This window comes from Taurulus bubalis (genome assembly GCF_910589615.1).
Source record: "Taurulus bubalis genome assembly, chromosome: 2".
In the NCBI taxonomy this organism is placed as follows: Eukaryota; Metazoa; Chordata; class Actinopteri; order Perciformes; family Cottidae; genus Taurulus; species Taurulus bubalis.
Window position 1 is genome coordinate 46,819,305 of NC_136590.1, and position 20,729 is coordinate 46,840,033.

General features: G+C 42.3%; 2 protein-coding genes across 2 annotated transcripts in view; one reads left to right on the forward strand and one right to left on the reverse strand.

Moving 5' to 3' along the window:
* Nucleotides 1–348, reverse strand: part of LOC306754057 (uncharacterized protein) — a gene marked incomplete at both ends in the record, with an annotated part of 10,548 nt that extends 10,200 nt beyond the window's left edge. The window contains 1 exon segment of the mRNA XM_079237965.1: nucleotides 277–348. Coding sequence (XP_079094091.1) covers nucleotides 277–348 — 72 coding nt within the window.
* Nucleotides 349–486: 138 nt separating this feature from the next.
* ankfn1a (ankyrin repeat and fibronectin type III domain containing 1a) overlaps nucleotides 487–20,729 on the forward strand; it is a gene marked incomplete at its 3' end in the record, with an annotated part of 40,643 nt that continues 20,400 nt past the window's right edge. Inside the window, exons 1-3 of the mRNA XM_079237967.1 lie at nucleotides 487–590; nucleotides 15,787–15,982; nucleotides 19,850–20,060. Coding sequence (XP_079094093.1) covers nucleotides 526–590; nucleotides 15,787–15,982; nucleotides 19,850–20,060 — 472 coding nt within the window. The 5' untranslated portion in view covers nucleotides 487–525. The remainder of the gene's footprint in view (nucleotides 591–15,786; nucleotides 15,983–19,849; nucleotides 20,061–20,729) is intronic.

Sequence of the window (20,729 nt, forward strand, 5' to 3'; positions counted from 1 at the left end):
AAGAGAAGAGAAGGATGATGACGTGGAGGAAGAGAAGAGAAGGATGATGATGTGGAGGAAGAGAAGAGAAGGATGATGATGTGGAGGAAGAGAAGAGAAGAGAAGGATGATGACGTGGAGGAAGAGAAGAGAAGGATGATGACGTGGAGGAAGAGAAGAGAAGGATGATGATGTGGAGGAAGAGATGAGAGCGTTCTTCCCTCACGGCGTCTTCAGAAGTCGAGGCTACAGAATATTTTCGCTGCCCGAACCCTGCCACCCGCCACCGACTCTTACCCAGAATGCTTCACTGCAGACGGCCATCAAACACAGCCCAGCATCATCATCGTCCTCCCACACGCTCTTCATCTTCACCTGCGGGTTTTATTCAGTGCTACATGGAGAACACACTTTATTGTGTGTGTGTGTGTGTGTGTGTGTGTGTGTGTCTGTGTGTGTGTGTGTGCGTGTGTGTCTGTGTGTGTGTGTGTGTCTGTGTGTGTGTGTGCGTGTGCGTGTGTGTGTGTGTGTGTGTGCTGCATAGTGATGGTTGTCTCCTCTGTCTCCCCTCAGAGTCTGGGAACCTCCAGCAGATACGACACCAGGAAGAAGTGAGTCTTTTTCTTCATCTTCATCATCAGTTTGGTTTCTCTGCCTTTTTTATAATCCTCCTCTTCATCGTCTGTGGGTTTTTTTCTGCTGCTGAAATGTTGACTTGAACTATTTTTTCCCTGAGCTGTGAGCAATAAGTCTGATTTAATAACGCGGAGCCTGACCTCCCGGTTCTGTCTGAGGGAAAAGGGTTTTCAGAGAAAACCAGATTATGTCGGTGTGCTTATTGTTCTCTCAGCAGCTTCTATACAACCTCTCAGGAGAGAGAATGCAGCTTTAACACATGAAGCATAGACTTCTATACAACCAGAGGAGTCGCCCCCTGGTGGTCAGGAGAGAGAATGCAGCTTTAACACATAAAGCATAGACTTCTATACAACCAGAGGAGTTGCCCCCTGGTGGTCAGTAGAGAGAATGCAGCTTTAACACATGAAGCATAGACTTCTATACAACCAGAGGAGTCGCCCCTTGGTGGTCAGGAGAGAAAATGCAGCTTTAACACATGAAGCATAGACTTCTATACAACCAGAGGAGTCACCCCCTGGTGGTCAGTAGAGAGAATGCAGCTTTAACACATGAAGCATAGACTTCTATACAACCAGAGGAGTCACCCCCTGGTGGTCAGGAGAGAGAATGCAGCTTTAACACATGAAGCATAGACTTCTATACAACCAGAGGAGTCACCCCCTGGTGGTCAGGAGAGAGAATGCAGCTTTAACACATGAAGCATAGACTTCTATACAACCAGAGGAGTCACCCCCTGGTGGTCAGGAGAGAGAATGCAGCTTTAACACATGAAGCATAGACTTCTATACAACCAGAGGAGTCACCCCCTGGTGTTCAGGAGAGAGAATGCAGCTTTAACACATGAAGCATAGACTTCTATACAACCAGAGGAGTCACCCCCTGGTGGTCAGGAGAGAGAATGCAGCTTTAACACATGAAGCATAGACTTCTATACAACCAGAGGAGTCACCCCCTGGTGTTCAGGAGAGAGAATGCAGCTTTAACACATGAAGCATAGACTTCTATACAACCAGAGGAGTCACCCCCTGGTGGTCAGGAGAGAGAAAATGCAGCTTTAACACATGAAGCATAGACTGGAGCCTGGAAGACGTTCAGATCAGGGAGTAAAGAGTATAAATTAAGTTATTTAATGTTATATTTTCAGACTTCATGACTTTTCAAGGCCACGAGTTTTTCAAAGAAGAGAAAATAGAAAATGAAAAGATCTTTTATCCAACCAGTTTTTATTGAATTTATGTTGTACCTTTTTATTTGTTCTACTTGAATTCAAATGTGTGTCCCTGATTGAACAACAGGAGTCTTTGTCTTGAACTCAAGCTGAACGCTGAGAAACAAGAATCAACAGAACCATACAGTGTGTGTGTGTGTGTGTGTGTGTGTGTGTGTGTGTGTGTGTGTGTGTGTGTGTGTGTGTGTGTGTGTGTGTGTGTGTGATCATATTTATTTGTCAACTGACTGATGAAACAGAATCAGCCATCAACAGCTCGTTATTGAAGGCCATTAATTGATTTATTGATTTATTGAATGACAGTTTTGAGTGATTTCATGTTGTCTTTTTTCAGCGTCCAGCAGAGGGCGCTGTTTAAAGACAGTGTTTCAGTCTTCAGTGAGGATGTGGAATTATAGACGCAACAACAACAACGTGATTATTTACAGGCGGTGGCTTCAGAACATTCAGCAACATCCACGTCTTTAGCAACGCTCCGTAATCCCACGAATCTGCAGCCCAGTGAACGCTCCGTGCAGAACAATAAGTGTTCCGCTGAGAGCACACACACACACACACACACACACACACACACACACACACACACACACACACACACATACACACACACACACACACACGCCTCACCAGCATATCAGACTCGACTTTATGGGATTTATTGAAGGGGAATTGTTGGAGTGTGCATCGAAGGTACCACTTTACAGCAACTGTTATGACACACACACACACACACACACACACACACACACACACACACACACACACACACACACACACACACACAAGGTAGCCATTAAGAATAATGGCCTCTGGCTACGCGTTGCCATGGCGATTGAAAGAGGAAAGAAAGGCAGTCCTCTGAGGACGTCTTTATGTCCTCGGATCCTCACATTCATCCTTGAGAGCGGAACATGAAGTCATGTTTTTATTTAACGCTTTCATTGCTTCATGAACAGAAGAGTGAAGGAGTCTTGTTTCTTACCCAGAATCCTCAGCTTCTCCTCCTGTTTATGAGTTCATAACTTCTGGCCACGAGAAACATATAAAGTATTTATTCAGCAGACAGATGATTTATGTAAAAGATGCATAGAAAGATCAAAGGACGCCACACACTACATACATGTGTGAAGTGCAGGCCAACAGGAAGTAACGCACTTCTTCTCTCACTCTTATAAACGTCCTTGAAGCGCTCTGAGCGCCTTTGAAATAAGACATGCAGAAAAATAACTGTCATATCTGCCTGAGGATACTCAAACACACACACACACACACACACACACACACACACACACACACACACACACACTCACACACACACACTCAGAGGTACCAGAGTGAGTTTAGTGGTGGTTGGATGTGAGACGAGGGGGCGTCCTCGCTACACGAGGTGTTCAGAACCAGCAGGGTTGATTATGTGTGTGTGTGTCATTGCCTGAAACAACCTGTACGACACACACACACACACTTACACACACACACACACACACACACACACACACACACACTTACACACTCACAGAAACAATAAGTGGAGCACTCAGGAGCTCCAGTCGTGACTGGGAGTTTTCTGAGTCATCGGCTCATGAGACGGAGCTTTGCTCTGACTGAGATTTCATCTCTTTGAGTTCCCCAGACACACACACACACACACACACACACACACACACACACACACACACACACACACACACACACACACACTCTGCAGCCCCCCCTCTTCCTTCGTCGTCTAGTACCTCGTGTTTGATCTGTTTGGTAACAAGCGATCAATCTTGTTCTCAGTCGGCTTCGCCTTTAAGATAAAGATCATGTTTCATTTTTTTCTGGAGTTTGTTTCCATCAAACAGACGAACTGAACTGTGAACCAGAAACAATTCAGAACCTGAAATCCTGCTGAAGGGACTTCATTGAAGAACCCTTCAATAACAGTGAAGCGACCCGCTCTCTGACGCTGATCTCTATCTGACCAATTCACCAATCACCAATCAACCAATCACAGCTGTTTGTAGGGATTTGTTGTAAGGATTAAAGTGCTCAGACAACAGATAACATTGTTCAGGTGTCACTTTAACGTCTAACGGTGAATGAGATGTTTCTGAATCTACTCGTCTCTTTGAGATCCTTCAATCCTGCAATGCATTCTGGGACGTGTTCACTTTCAGCGGGAAAGAAGTCTTCGTGAGCGACGCCGGCTGAGTCACAGCGGTGTTCTTCTCTTTGACTGACGCTGACTCATCCTGGCGGGTTCTGCGCTCCTCCATGAGATGATGGTTCTGTTAAAAGAGTTCCTCGTAGTCTTTATGTTAAGAGAGTTCCTCGTAGTCTTTATGTTAAGAGAGTTCCTCGTAGTCTTTATGTTAAGAGAGTTCCTCATAGTCTTTATGTTAAGAGAGTTCCTCATAGACTTTGTGTTAAGAGAGTTCCTCGTAGTCTTTATGTTAAGAGTTCCTCATAGTCTTTGTGTTAAGAGTTCCTCATAGTCTTTGTGTTAAGAGTTCCTCATAGTCTTTATGTTAAGAGTTCCTCATAGTCTTTATGTTAAGAGTTCCTCATAGTCTTTGTGTTAAGAGTTCCTCATAGTCTTTATGTTAAGAGTTCCTCATAGTCTTTATGTTAAGAGTTCCTCATAGTCTTTATGTTAAGAGTTCCTCATAGTCTTTGTGTTAAGAGAGTTCCTCACAGTCTTTGTGTTAAGAGTTCCTCATTGTCTTTGTGTTAAGAGAGTTCCTCACAGTCTTTGTGTTAAGAGTTCCTCACAGTCTTTGTGTTAAGAGTTCCTCATAGTCTTTGTGTTAAGAGTTCCTCGTAGTCTTTATGTTAAAAGAGTTCCTCATAGTCTTTATGTTAAGAGAGTTCCTCATAGTCTTTGTGTTAAGAGAGTTCCTCGTAGTCTTTATGTTAAGAGAGTTCCTCATAGTCTTTGTGTTAAGAGAGTTCCTCGTAGTCTTTGTGTTAAGAGAGTTCCTCACAGTCTTTGTGTTAAGAGAGTTCCTCGTAGTCTTTGTGTTAAGAGTTCCTCATAGTCTTTGTGTTAAGAGTTCCTCATAGTCTTTGTGTTAAGAGTTCCTCAGTCTTTGTGTTAAGAGAGTTCCTCGTAGTCTTTGTGTTAAGAGTTCCTCATAGTCTTTGTGTTAAGAGTTCCTCATAGTCTTTGTGTTAAGAGTTCCTCAGTCTTTGTGTTAAGAGAGTTCCTCGTAGTCTTTGTGTTAAGAGAGTTCCTCATAGTCTTTATGTTAAGAGAGTTCCTCATAGTCTTTGTGTTAAGAGAGTTCCTCGTAGTCTTTGTGTTAAGAGAGTTCCTCATAGTCTTTGTGTTAAGAGAGTTCCTCATAGTCTTTGTGTTAAGAGAGTTCCTCGTAGTCTTTGTGTTAAGAGAGTTCCTCATAGTCTTTGTGTTAAGAGAGTTCCTCGTAGTCTTTATGTTAAGAGAGTTCCTCATAGTCTTTGTGTTAAGAGAGTTCCTCACAGTCTTTGTGTTAAGAGAGTTCCTCGTAGTCTTTGTGTTAAGAGTTCCTCATAGTCTTTGTGTTAAGAGTTCCTCATAGTCTTTGTGTTAAGAGTTCCTCAGTCTTTGTGTTAAGAGAGTTCCTCGTAGTCTTTGTGTTAAGAGTTCCTCATAGTCTTTGTGTTAAGAGTTCCTCATAGTCTTTGTGTTAAGAGTTCCTCAGTCTTTGTGTTAAGAGAGTTCCTCGTAGTCTTTGTGTTAAGAGAGTTCCTCATAGTCTTTATGTTAAGAGAGTTCCTCATAGTCTTTGTGTTAAGAGAGTTCCTCGTAGTCTTTGTGTTAAGAGAGTTCCTCATAGTCTTTGAGTTAAGAGAGTTCCTCATAGTCTTTGTGTTAAGAGAGTTCCTCATAGTCTTTATGTTAAGAGTTCCTCATAGTCTTTGTGTTAAGAGTTCCTCATAGTCTTTGTGTTAAGAGTTCCTTGTAGTCTTTATGTTAAGAGAGTTCCTCATAGTCTTTGTGTTAAGAGTTCCTCATAGTCTTTGTGTTAAGAGTTCCTCATAGTCTTTATGTTAAGAGAGTTCCTCATAGTCTTTGTGATAAGAGTTCCTCATAGTCTTTATGTTAAGAGTTCCTCATAGTCTTTGAGTTAAGAGTTCCTCATAGTATTTGTGTTAAGAGAGTTCCTCATAGTCTTTGTGTTAAGAGTTCCTCATAGTCTTTGTGTTAAGAGTTCCTCATAGTCTTTATGTTGAGAGAGTTCCTCATAGTCTTTGTGTTAAGAGTTCCTCATAGTCTTTGTGTTAAGAGTTCCTCACAGTCTTTGTGTTAAGAGTTCCTCATAGTCTTTGAGTTAAGAGTTCCTCATAGTCTTTATGTTAAGAGAGTTCCTCATAGTCTTTGTGTTAAGAGTTCCTCATAGTCTTTGTGTTAAGAGTTCCTAATAGTCTTTGTGATAAGAGAGTTCCTCATAGTCTTTGTGTTAAGAGTTCCTAATAGTCTTTGTGATAAGAGAGTTCCTCATAGTCTTTGTGTTAAGAGTTCCTAATAGTCTTTGTGATAAGAGTTCCTCAGTCTTTGTGTTAAGAGAGTTCCTCATAGTCTTTATGTTAAGAGAGTTCCTCATAGTCTTTATGTTAAGAGTTCCTCATAGTCTTTGAGTTAAGAGTTCCTCATAGTATTTGTGTTAAGAGAGTTCCTCATAGTCTTTATGTTAAGAGTTCCTCATAGTCTTTGAGTTTAGAGTTCCTCATAGTATTTGTGTTAAGAGTTCCTCATAGTATTTGTGTTAAGAGTTCCTCATAGTCTTTATGTTAAGAGAGTTCCTCATAGTCTTTGTGTTAAGAGTTCCTCATAGTCTTTGTGTTAAGAGTTCCTAATAGTCTTTGTGATAAGAGTTCCTCAGTCTTTGTGTTAAGAGAGTTCCTCATAGTCTTTATGTTAAGAGAGTTCCTCATAGTCTTTGTGTTAAGAGTTCCTCATAGTCTTTGTGTTAAGAGTTCCTAATAGTCTTTGTGATAAGAGTTCCTCAGTCTTTGTGTTAAGAGAGTTCCTCATAGTCTTTATGTTAAGAGTTCCTCAGTCTTTATGTTAAGAGTTCCTCATAGTCTTTGAGTTAAGAGTTCCTAATAGTCTTTGTGATAAGAGTTCCTCAGTCTTTATGTTAAGAGTTCCTCATAGTCTTTGAGTTAAGAGTTCCTCATAGTATTTGTGTTAAGAGAGTTCCTCATAGTCTTTATGTTAAGAGTTCCTCATAGTCTTTGAGTTAAGAGTTCCTCATAGTATTTGTGTTAAGAGAGTTCCTCATAGTATTTGTGTTAAGAGAGTTCCTCATAGTATTTGTGTTAAGAGAGTTCCTCATAGTATTTGTGTTAAGAGAGTTCCTCATAGTATTTGTGTTAAGAGAGTTCCTCATAGTATTTGTGTTAAGAGAGTTCCTCATAGTATTTGTGTTAAGAGAGTTCCTCATAGTCTTTATGTTAAGAGAGTTCCTCATAGTCTTTGTGTTAAGAGTTCCTCATAGTCTTTGTGTTAAGAGTTCCTCACAGTCTTTGTGTTAAGAGTTCCTCGTAGTCTTCGTGTTAAGAGCGTTTCTTATAGTCTCTGTTAAGAGTTCCTCAGTCTTTGTGTTAAGAAATCCTCATAGTCTTTGTGTTAAGAGTTCCTAATAGTCTTTGTGTTAAGAGTTCCTCATAGTCTTTGTGTTAAGAGAGTTCCTCACAGTCTTTGTGTTAAGAGAGTTCCTCATAGTCTTTGTGTTAAGAGAGTTCCTCATAGTCTTTATGTTAAGAGAGTTCCTTGTAGTCTTTATGTTAAGAGAGTTCCTTGTAGTCTTTATGTTAAGAGAGTTCCTCATAGTCTTTGTGTTAAGAGTTCCTCATAGTCTTTGTGTTAAGAGAGTTCCTCATAGTCTTTGTGTTAAGAGTTCCTCATAGTCTTTGTGTTAAGAGAGTTCCTCATAGTCTTTGTGTTAAGAGAGTTCCTCATAGTCTTTGTGTTAAGAGAGTTCCTTGTAGTCTTTATGTTAAGAGAGTTCCTCACAGTCTTTGTGTTAAGAGTTCCTCACAGTCTTTGTGTTAAGAGAGTTCCTCATAGTCTTTGTGTTAAGAGAGTTCCTTATAGTCTTTGTGTTAAGAAATCCCTCATAGTCTTTGTGTTAAGAGTTCCTCAGTCTTTGTGTTAAGAGTTCCTCATAGTCTTTAAAAGATGGAAATGCTCAGACGCTCCATCTCTGGATTTGATCAGATTGATTCGTCCACGTGGAGAAACCGTTTGTTCTGTTTGTTCTGGTCGTAGTGAAGAGACACAAGGCGTGATGACCGATGACGTCCATTAACATTATTTAATGTTCATTAACAGTCATTAATGTTCATTAACATTCATTAACGTTCATTGACGTTCATTAACATTCATTAATGTTCATTATAATACGGGTAGATCAAATCAAGCATTCTGATTGGTTGAGAGTGAGTCACGAGATGTAGTTCATTCAGCCATAAAGTACTGTACAGCCTGTTTACATTTAGAGCGTTCCATATCAGTGCGCACTTAAAAATAACAGCTAGATTTAAATTGTGCGACCGTTAGTTGTCATTTCAAGCTTGACAGTTAAAACATGTTGGTGTAAACTTTGATCTTGTAATGTCCGCAGTAACGACTCAGACGTTGGTTTCCTTAACCTGCAGGTGTGTTGCTTGAGTGTTCACAGTATTGCAACGGGGCTCTTCGCTAACAGTAACGTTAGCTCAAACGGAACAGCTAACAAGCTCACTTAGCATCCCCCACACTAGCATAACGAACGACAACACAACGTCACTTCCTCCCTAAAATGAGATGAGGAATGAAAAGGGTTGGACCACAAACTCGTGATAATTTCCAGTGAGAGATAATTACGTCGGTCATTTCCCGACGCGAGGCAAGTTCTGTAAACATCATGGAGGAGAAACATGACGGAGAAAAGACGGACAGAAGCAGCGAGAGCACTTCTTTACATCGGTGGCTGAGCGTCGTCCTCCACCTGCTTCCAACCGACAGTCAGTGTTATAGTCCCGTTTGTGCGTCCCGGGACTATTTTCTCTGTCGCTGAAATGCGATACACAACGTTTGGTGGCTACAACTATTTTGTGCTGAAAGGGAGCTTACTATTACTATTTATAAAGTCGCAGGTACCCGTATTATAAAAGCAATAAGGTACTCATACCTTATTGCTTAATTAACACACAGGTATGTACTGCTGAGTCGTTACGATCGCCTAGACAACGATAACAACAGAAGGCTTGTTGGAGACTTTTATTTTGTAAATCAAACCGAATGAGCTGTAAACACACTGTTTTTCCTCTTTTACATTTCATTTAGCTGAGGCTATTATCCAAAGAAACCTACATGTTTTCTATACAGTGTAGTCATAGCAACGGGAGCAGTTAGGGGTTAAGAGTCTCAAGGACACAACGACAGGGACTGGCAGAGCCGGAGCTCGAACCACCAACCCTCTGATTGAAAGACAGGTATGCTAACCACTGAGCCATAGTCCTCTTCCTGTCTACACATCCTCTTCCTCTCCTCCTCCTCTTCCTCTCTTCCTCTCCTCTTCCTCTCTTCCTCTCCTCCTCTCCTCTTCCTCTACATAACACACAGTAACTTACTGTTGGAACAATATGTCAGACTGTTGGGTGAATCCAACATGGCCGCTCTCCTGGATGAATGAATGAATCACGGAGGATGGCCGTTCTTCGGGTTGTTGTTGTTGTTGTTGTTGTTGTCTTTGAGCTCTCTGTGATCACTCTCTACTCGTCACAGCAGCATTTACATGTTCTGGTTCCTCTCCACCTGTTGCTCTTGAATGGGAGCCATGGAAACAGAGCCCAGCCAATCAGCAGCCTCCGCTGGCTCTTTGTTTCCCGGTCGTTCGTGTTGTCAAAACAGCGCTTTGGTTTCCTCCTCTTCATCATCTTCATCACACTAGCTGGTTCTGACTCCATCACACGAGCAAACAACACGCCGACGAGGTCATCGCTGACTGAGAACACGGCAGTTATGAAGGAAACTGTTTTAGTTTAAATCACGTGAAGTCATGTGACGTGAAGTCATGTGACGTGAAGTCATGTGACGTGAAGTCATGTGACGTGAAGTCATGTGACTTTCATCCAAAGAGACTTACATGTTGCTCTACACCGTAGTCACAGCGGGGTCATGTGACATGACTCTATCAATACAAGAATCATCAATACATTAATATTCTGCTTTGAATAATTGTACTTACATATATATATATATATATATATATATATATATATATATATATATATATATATATATATATATATATATATATATATACACACACAGGATGTATTTGTCTTCCTGAGATGCAGTTTAAATTATGTTTTCTATATTATATACGTATATATATGTATTATTATTATTATATATTATGTGTTGTGGGGAAAACCCTGCAACCGATCAACCTTTTGATCGGTTTGATTGATTGATTGATTGAGGAGGATACTCTAGACTTTCTAATTAGTTGTAAATGCTTTTGATCAGGTCGCCGGTGCTCCGATGGATCGGCCGCCGATCGTTTGATTGATTGGTCGGTCGGTCTCTGTGAAGGCCGATCAGAAGAGCCGATCAGATGGCGCATTGATCCGCAGTTTAAACGTCATCAATGCTCCTCTGCCCTTTAGTTTCCTCTGAGCACGACACTTCAAGGACACTTCAACATGAAACTATGAGACCAGGATGAACCGCTACCTTGTGGATTCAGGATGAACTCTCTCCATGGCCATGAGAACTTTACTGTACAAAGTACACAGTACACGGACATAAAACATCATTAGTAAATACATGGAGAAATGCTGTACTTCATGTAGATGTTTAGTTACGTTAACAGGTTACGCTGCTCATCACGACTCTACGGTTCTTGCCCTTTTGCTAAAAGCCTCCATGAGATCTCTGTGAGGTCTTTCCTGCTGTTGTCTCTCAAAACAGAAAACAGATCTCAGCTCAACATTGAGCATTAATTGAGAGTCGTATCAAATCTACAACCTTGTTTTAATAAGATGTGTAGAGGAAAGCTGCTCACTGCTGCACTAATGCTGACACAACCTGATGCTCATACATCTCACTCATTCTGTCTCACAGGCTGAACCTTATTGTTATTATCTTAAAAGATATTCAGAGCCACAATAGGTATTTGTTTTGCACAGATATAACTTTATTTGCATTGTTCTAACAAAGTGATTGTACATTATTAGTTTTTGTCTGATGGAGTGATCTGGTTTACTTGAAAGGGATTTACATTTTCTTTATTCTATTTGAAAAAGCACAGATGGAGGAGTCACAAAAAGTTGGACCATTTTGTTACAACTTAGTTGGGGCGGTGGGGCGCGAACATTGTTCTTCCTCCGAAGTGGGGCGTGACAGAAAAAGAACCACTGCTCGAATATACCTTTATACCCTACATATACCTTTATACCCTACATATACCTTTATACCCTAAATATACCTTTATACCCTACATATACCTTTATACCCTAAATATACCTTTATACCCTACATATACCTTTATACCCTAAATATACCTTTATACCCTAAATATACCTTTATACCCTAAATATACCTTTATACCCTACATATACCTTTATACCCTAAATATACCTTTATACCCTAAATATACCTTTATACCCTACATATACCTTTATGCCCTACATATACCTTTATACCCTACATATACCTTTATACCCTAAATATACCTTTATACCCTACATATACCTTTATACCCTAAATACACCTTTATACCCTACATATACCTTTATACCCTACATATACCCTAAATATACCTTTATACCCTAAATATATGTTTATACCTTTATACCCTACATATACCTTTATACCCTACATATACCTTTATACCCTAAATATACTTTTATACTCTAAATATACCTTTGTATCATAAATATATGTTTATACCCTAAATATACCTTTATACCCTAAATATATCTTTATACCCTACATATACCTTTATACCCTAAATATACCTTTATACTCTAGATATACCTTTATACCCTAAATATACCTTTATACCCTAAATATATGTTTATACCCTACATATGCCTTTATACCCTAAATATACCTTTATACCCTACATATACCTTTATACCCTAAATATACCTTTATACCCTAAATATATCTTTATACCCTACATATACCTTTATACCCTACATATACCTTTATACCCTAAATATATCTTTATACCCTACATATACCTTTATACCCTACATATACCTTTATACCCTACATATACCTTTATACCCTAAATATATCTTTATACCCTACATATACCTTTATACCCTACATATACCTTTATACCCTAAATATATATTTATACCCTACATATACCTTTATACCCTACATATACCTTTATACCCTAAATATATCTTTATACCCTACATATACCTTTATACCCTACATATACCTTTATACCCTACATATACCTTTATACCCTAAATATATCTTTATACTCTAGATATACCTTTATACCCTAAATATACCTTTATACCCTAAATATATGTTTATACCCTACATATACCTTTATACCCTAAATATACCTTTATACCCTACATATACCTTTATACCCTAAATATACCTTTATACCCTAAATATATCTTTATACCCTACATATACCTTTATACCCTACATATACCTTTATACCCTAAATATATCTTTATACCCTACATATACCTTTATACCCTACATATACCTTTATACCCTACATATACCTTTATACCCTACATATACCTTTATACCCTAAATATATCTTTATACCCTAAATATATCTTTATACCCTACATATACCTTTATACCCTACATATACCTTTATACCCTAAATATATCTTCATACCCTAAATATACCTTTATACCCTAAATATATCTTTATACCCTACATATACCTTTATACCCTACATATACCTTTATACCCTAAATATATCTTTATACCCTAAATATATCTTTATACCCTACATATACCTTTATACCCTAAATATATCTTTATACCCTACATATACCTTTATACCCTACATATACCTTTATACCCTAAATATATATTTATACCCTACATATACCTTTATGCCCTAAATATATATTTATACCCTACATATACCTTTATACCCTAAATATACCTTTATACCCTACATATACCTTTATACCCTACATATACCTTTATACCCTAAATATACCTTTATACCCTACATATACCTTTATACCCTAAATACACCTTTATACCCTACATATACCTTTATACCCTACATATACCTTTATACCCTACATATACCCTAAATATACCTTTATACCCTAAATATATGTTTATACCTTTATACCCTACATATACCTTTATACCCTACATATACCTTTATACCCTAAATATATCTTTATACCCTACATATACCTTTATACCCTACATATACCTTTATACCCTAAATATACCTTTATACCCTAAATATACCTTTATACCCTACATATACCTTTATACCCTACATATACCTTTATACCCTAAATATATATTTATACCCTACATATACCTTTATACCCTAAATATATATGTATACCCTACATATACCTTTATACCCTAAATATACCTTTATACCCTACATATACCTTTATACCCTAAATATACCTTTATACTCTAGATATACCTTTATACCCTAAATATATGTTTATACCCTAAATATACCTTTATACCCTAAATATATCTTTATACCCTAAATATACCTTTATACTCTAGATATACCTTTATACCCTAAATATATGTTTATACCCTACATATACCTTTATACCCTACATATACCTTTATACCCTACATATACCTTTATACCTTACATATACCTTTATACCCTACATATACCTTTATACCCTACATATACCTTTATACCTTACATATACCTTTATACCCTACATATACCTTTATACCTTACATATACCTTTATACCCTACATATACCTTTATACCCTAAATATATCTTTATACCCTAAATATACCTTTATACTCTAGATATACCTTTATACCCTAAATATATGTTTATACCCTACATATACCTTTATACCCTACATATACCTTTATACCTTACATATACCTTTATACCCTAAATATATGTTTATATATAATTGAGTCAATAACTTAGGGCTCTTCTCAAAATGAGAACAGTAAAATCAGAAACTCGATGTGTTGAATATAAAACATGAACTGATGAATCCATTCATTCATTAATCACCAACCAGTGAAGGATGCGTCAGCCGTGAAACAGGAAGCTGTGACTCAAACAGCAGCCGTCAGTAGTTCTGACTGCCACTACTTAATACATGTGTATATATATTTATATATATTTACATGTTCATCTCTCTCTGCTGCAGTGTCTGTTGTTTCCTCTCAAGCATCTCCGAGAATTTAATCTCCTGTTCTTCACTCCGTCACCTCCCATCGCTCCGCTGTGTGTTCCCATGCAGCCGCCCCTCCTCCACCTTTACTCTGTGTGTGTGTGTGTGTGTGTATGTGTACACAGACACACACACACACACACACACACACACACACACACATCAAGCTTTGCTTTCCGCCTTCTCTTCTCAAACATCCCTATCTCATTATATCCCCCTCGCTCTCTCTTTCTCTCTCTTTCTCTCTCTCTCTCAACCACTCATTCACTCTCCTGCTGTGTGTGTGTGTGTGTGTGTGTTCGTGTGTGTGTGTGTGTGTGTGTGTGTGTGTGTGTGTGCGCTCCCCGATGCGTCGCGATGCGTTTGGCTGCCGGTGAACAGGTGTTCACTCGGCCGGAGCTCCAGACAGAGACGCTCGCTCTCGCGTACCCAGGATCGAGCCTCACATCTGGGGCGCTGCCGCCGCCGCGGGAGCCTCTGCTCCCCGGAGACGAAGGAGCGGAGCTCCGGAGGCGTCGGGCGGAGAGATCTCCGCCAGCGGGGGGAGATCTGCTGCCCAGCGGCCGGCCGCGCTTCCTCACTCTCCTCGCTTCGGGCATCACCGGAGCTTTTACTCCGTGGGTTCAAATCCCTGAAACGGGGACAGAATCCATCGAAGCCTCCGGCAGGTTTCTGCAGCTTTGAAGCAACTTTTGCGCCTCAGTTTGGATCCGACAGGTGGCTCTGTTGTGCCGCTGCTGTTGCTGGACTGGTTCAGGATCACTGGGATCCAGTTCCAGCCGACGCTGGGACCGCTGGGAGCCACTGGGAGCCACTGGGAGCCACTGAGAGCCACTGGGAGCCGTCTCTCCTCTTTGCTTTGTTGGATTTTATTTTGCTGCAGTCAGCCAGCGTGAAGTCAGACTGCAGCTCCGTTCTTCCAGCAGGAGGAAGAGGAGGAGGAAGAAGAGGAGGTGAAGACTCCTCCGGCAGCAGAAGAAGAAGAGGAAGAAGAGGAGCTCCTGAAGAAGAGGAAGAAGAGGAAGAAGAGAAGCTCCTGATGAAGAGGAAGATGCTCTGACCGCAGAGGTCTGAGAACTTTCCCAGAATCCTCTTCTTCCTTTCCTAGCGTTCAGGTGCGAGTTCACCTGGAAACAATGTGGAGGGTGTGTGTGTGTGTGTGTGCGTGTGCGTGTGGGTGGGTGATGGGATTGATGATTGGATCAATTTGTACCCTGGGAACCAATTACGTTTAACTGGCTCACACACACACACACACCTCGCTGTAAACTGATATTCTCTTTAAACACTGTGTTTATACTCGAGACATTCAGACAGTATGAGCATGTTAGTATTCAGAACACATGAAGCATAGACTTCTATACAACCAGAGGAGTCGCCCCCTGGTGGTCAGGAGAGAGAATGCAGCTTTAAAAGCTTCTGCTGTTTGAAGCTCCTCCTTCTTTCTTCTGACACGGATTATCCGGCAGATTACAATCTTTTTACCTCAATAACCCTCCTCTCCTCCTCTCCTCTTCTCCTCCTCTCCTCCTCTTCCTCCTCCTCCTCTTCCTCCTGCTCCTCCTCAGACGCCTCCCGGCCTCTATGACCCAGCAGATGCAGAACCTGCAGCTGTCCCAGACCCGGAGGTTCCCCGGTGGGCCGGCCTCCCCGAGCGCCGCTAAGCGTCTGTACAGGAACCTGTCGGAGAAGCTGCGAGGAAGCACCTCCTCCTTCGAGGACGCATACTTCTTCGGCAAGACGGACCGCCTCCGCAAAGCCTCGGTGAGTCTCGGAGAGGAAGAGGAGTGTCTCTCATCATCATCATCATCATCATCATCATCATCATCATCATCATCATCATCTAATTTAAAAAGACAAATTTAAAAATTTTATTTAAAAAGACAACAAAGGTCACAACCTGGAGGACCCGTTAGTTACTGAAGAGGTCCGGAGTTATCGGTTCTGCTGTCAGTACTTTATTTCTTTATTGGCCCCGGAGAGCTCTTTGTCTCTTTGTCTCTTTGTCTCTCTGTCTCTCTGTCTTTGTCTCTATATTAGTATTATTGATAAGAAACCCTCAGAGTATTTATATGGATGAAATCCATGAAGCATTTTAGGGTCATGTCTGCAGATGGCAACAGCTCTGAGCCATCAGTGAGTCTGTCTCCTGAGTCTGTCTCCTGGTCTCCTGAGTCTGTCTCCTGAGTTTGTCTCCTGAGTCTGTCTCCTGGTCTCCTGAGTCTGTCTCCTGAGTTTGTCTCCTGAGTCTGTCTCCTGGTCTCCTGAGTCTGTCTCCTGAGTTTGTCTCTTGAGTCTGTCTCCTGGTCTCCTGAGTCTGTCTCCTGAGTCTGTCTCCCGGTCTCCTGAGTCTGTCTCCTGGTCTCCTGAGTCTGTCTCCTAGTCTCCTGAGTCTGTCTCCTGAGTCTGTCTCCTGGTCTCCTGAGTCTGTCTCCTGAGTCTGTCTCCTGAGTCTGTCTCCTGGTCTCCTGAGTCTGTCTCCTGAGTCTCTTGAGTCTGTCTCCTGAGTCTGTCTCCTGGTCTCCTGAGTCTGTCTCCTGAGTCTCCTGAGTCTGTCTCCTGAGTCTGTCTCCTGAGTCTCTTGAGTCTGTCTCCTGAGTTTATCTCCTGAGTTTGTCTCCTGAGTCTCCTGAGTCTGTCTCCTGAGTCTGTCTCCTGAGTCTGTCTCCTGAGTCTCCTGAGTCTGTCTCCTGAGTTTGTCTCCTGAGTCTCCTGAGTCTGTCTCCTGAGTCTGTCTCCTGAGTCTCCTGAGTCTGTCTCCTGAGTCTGTCTCCTGAGTTTGTCTCCTGAGTCTGTCTCCTGAGTTTGTCTCCTGAGTCTCCTGAGTCTGTCTCCTGAGTCTCCTGAGTCTGTCTCCTGAGTCTCCTGAGTCTCCTGAGTCTGTCTCCTGAGTCTCCTGAGTCTGTCTCCTGAGTCTCCTGAGTCTCCTGAGTCTATCGCCTGAGTCTCCTGAGTCTGTCTCCTGAGTCTGTCTCCTGGTCTCCTGAGTCTGTCTCCTGAGTCTCCTGAGTCTGTCTCCTGAGTCTCTTGAGTCTGTCTCCTGAGTCTGTCTCCTGAGTTTATCTCCTGAGTTTGTCTCCTGAGTCTCCTGAGTCTGTCTCCTGAGTCTGTCTCCTGAGTCTCCTGAGTCTGTCTCCTGAGTCTGTCTCCTGAGTCTGTCTCCTGAGTCTGTCTCCTGAGTTTGTCTCCTGAGTCTCCTGAGTCTGTCTCCTGAGTCTGTCTCCTGAGTCTCCTGAGTCTGTCTCCTGAGTCTCCTGAGTCTGTCTCCTGAGTCTGTCTCCTGAGTTTGTCTCCTGAGTCTCCTGAGTCTGTCTCCTGAGTCTCCTGAGTCTGTCTCCTGAGTCTCCTGAGTCTCCTGAGTCTATCGCCTGAGTCTCCTGAGTCTGTCTCCTGAGTCTGTCTCCTGAGTCTGTCTCCTGAGTTTGTCTCCTGAGTCTCCTGAGTCTGTCTCCTGAGTCTGTCTCCTGAGTCTCCTGAGTCTGTCTCCTGAGTTTGTCTCCTGAGTCTCCTGAGTCTCCTGAGTCTGTCTCCTGAGTCTCCTGAGTCTGTCTCCTGAGTCTCCTGAGTCTGTCTCCTGAGTCTGTCTTCTGAGTCTGTCTCCTGAGTCTGTCTCCTGAGTCTCCTGAGTCTGTCTCCTGAGTCTCCTGAGTCTGTCTCCTGAGTCTGTCTCCTGAGTCTGTCTCCTGAGTTTGTCTCCTGATTCTCCTGAGTCTGTCTCCTGAGTCTGTCTCCTGAGTCTCCTGAGTCTGTCTCCTGAGTCTCCTGAGTCTCCTGAGTCTCCTGAGTCTCCTGAGTCTGTCTCCTGAGTCTCCTGAGTCTGTCTCCTGAGTCTCCCGAGTCTCCTGAGTCTCCTGAGTCTGTCTCCTGAGTCTCCTGAGTCTGTCTCCTGAGTCTCCTGAGTCTCCTGAGTCTATCGCCTGAGTCTCCTGAGTCTGTCTCCTGAGTCTCCTGAGTCTGTCTCCTGAGTCTGTCTCCTGAGTCTGTCTCCTGAGTCTGTCTCCTGAGTCTGTCTCCTGAGTCTCCTGAGTCTGTCTCCTGAGTCTCCTGAGTCTCCTGAGTCTGTCTCCTGAGTTTGTCTCCTGAGTCTCCTGAGTCTGTCTCCTGAGTCTGTCTCCTGAGTCTGTCTCCTGAGTCTGTCTCCTGAGTCTCCTGAGTCTGTCTCCTGAGTCTCCTGAGTCTGTCTCCTGAGTCTCCTGAGTCTGTCTCCTGAGTCTGTCTCCTGAGTCTGTCTCCTGAGTCCTGAGGTGAAACCTGTCCGTGGTTCTTGTGACTCAGACTGACGGATCAAGAACAATCCGGTTCACTATGATTCTGTTAACGGCGACGTTCTTCTTCTACTCCATCAAAGCGGTCCCTCCCCTCGTCTTCAGTGTCATTGGAGTGCTTCTCACTCTTCATCGCCACCTCCCAGTCTCACCACCATCATCATCATCATCGTCACCGCCGTCTTCATCATCGCGTCCTTCCTGCTGCGCTGAGAAACATTTGGTCTCTGAGATTCATCAAGTGTGACGAGTGTCACAGGTCCTACTGTGTGTGTGTGTGTGTGTGTGTGTGTGTGTGTGTGTGTGTGTGTGTGTGTGTGTGTGTGTGTGTGCTGACATTTAAAGACCACAACAGCAGACATGAGAAAGACAGACGGGGGAGGATGAGGAGGATGAGGAAGAGCACGATGCATGTGTTTCATGAAATCTCTCAACGACGAGAAGCGTCACAATTATAACGATGAAATAGAGAAATATCAAGAAAGTTATTCGTTAAAGTTATGAATCTGCTGCTTTGTTCTTTCCTCTGGTTTATTCTTCATGTGATGATGCGTAACAGTGACATCATGTGATGATGTGTAGCAGTGACATCATGTGATGATGCGTAACAGTGACATCATGTGATGATGCGTAACAGTGACATCATGTGATGATGCGTAACAGTGACATCATGTGATGATGCGTAACAGTGACATCATGTGATGATGCGTAACAGTGACATCATGTGATGATGCGTAACAGTGACATCATGTGATGATGTGTAACAGTGACATCATGTGATGATGCGTAACAGTGACATCATGTGATGATGCGTAACAGTGACATCATGTGATGATGTGTAACAGTGACATCATGTGATGATGCGTAACAGTGACATCATGTGATGATGTGTAACAGTGACATCATGTGATGATGCGTAGCAGTGACATCATGTGATGATGCGTAACAGTGACATCATGTGATGATGCGTAACAGTGACATCATGTGATGATGCGTAACAGTGACATCATGTGATGATGTGTAACAGTGACATCATGTGATGATGCGTAACAGTGACATCATGTGATGATGCGTAACAGTGACATCATGTGATGATGTGTAACAGTGACATCATGTGATGATGCGTAACAGTGACATCATGTGATGATGTGTAACAGTGACATCATGTGATGATGCGTAACAGTGACATCATGTGATGATGCGTAACAGTGACATCATGTGATGATGCGTAACAGTGACATCATGTGATGATGCGTAACAGTGACATCATGTGATGATGCGTAACAGTGACATCATGTGATGATGTGTAACAGTGACATCATGTGATGATGCGTAACAGTGACCCTCTCCCTGGCTTCGCCCACAGACCATGCAGGGCAGCGACTGCCTCTTGGAGGCCGTGGAGCAGCAGGACCTGGACTCGGTGCAGATCCTGCTGCTCCAGTTCTCGGCCGAGGAGCTGGACCTGAACACGCCCAACAGCCAGGGCCTGACGCCGCTGGACATCGCCGTCATGACCAACAACACGCCGGTCGCCAAGCTGCTGCTGAAGGCCGGCGGCAAGGAGAGTCCTCACTGTGAGTGTGTGTGTACACACACACACATATATATATATATATATATATATATATACATACATATATACATATATATATGTATATGTGTGTATTTATGTGTGCTGTGGATCAGACAGGGTCTGTGTTTGTGTCTGCAGGCCAGTCTGGGTCTCCTTTCGCTGGATGTGAATGAGTCACACACACACACACACACACACACGCTCCATCAATCCCCTGGTTGTCCCCCATAAACCCTCCAAAGACAGGTGGTTCTTACCTCCCTTCTGAAACCCCCATTAGCCCCAAGTGTGTGTGTGTGTGTGTGTGTGTGTGTGTGTGTGTGTGTGTGTGACACTGGTCACTTTACAGCGAGCCCTTCTGAGCAGCTTTAACGAGGTTTGTCGTTTAATGTTTTAACTTTTCCGTTGATGCATGTAACGCCGGGGCAATTACCGCTAAGTGATTTATTGTCGGGGGGAGGAAGAGGAGGAAAAGGAGGAGGAGGAGGAGGAGGAGGAGGAAGGGTCTCTGGGCGATGGTACAATCCATCCTTGTAAACAAACAGAGTCAACACTGCTGCTGTTTTCCCTCCTGAGGCCGGCTGCTCATTCCTCCAGTGCCAAGTAAATCTGTGTGTGTGTGTGTGTGTGTGTGTGTGTGTATGCTTGTGTGTGTGTGTGTGTGTGTGTG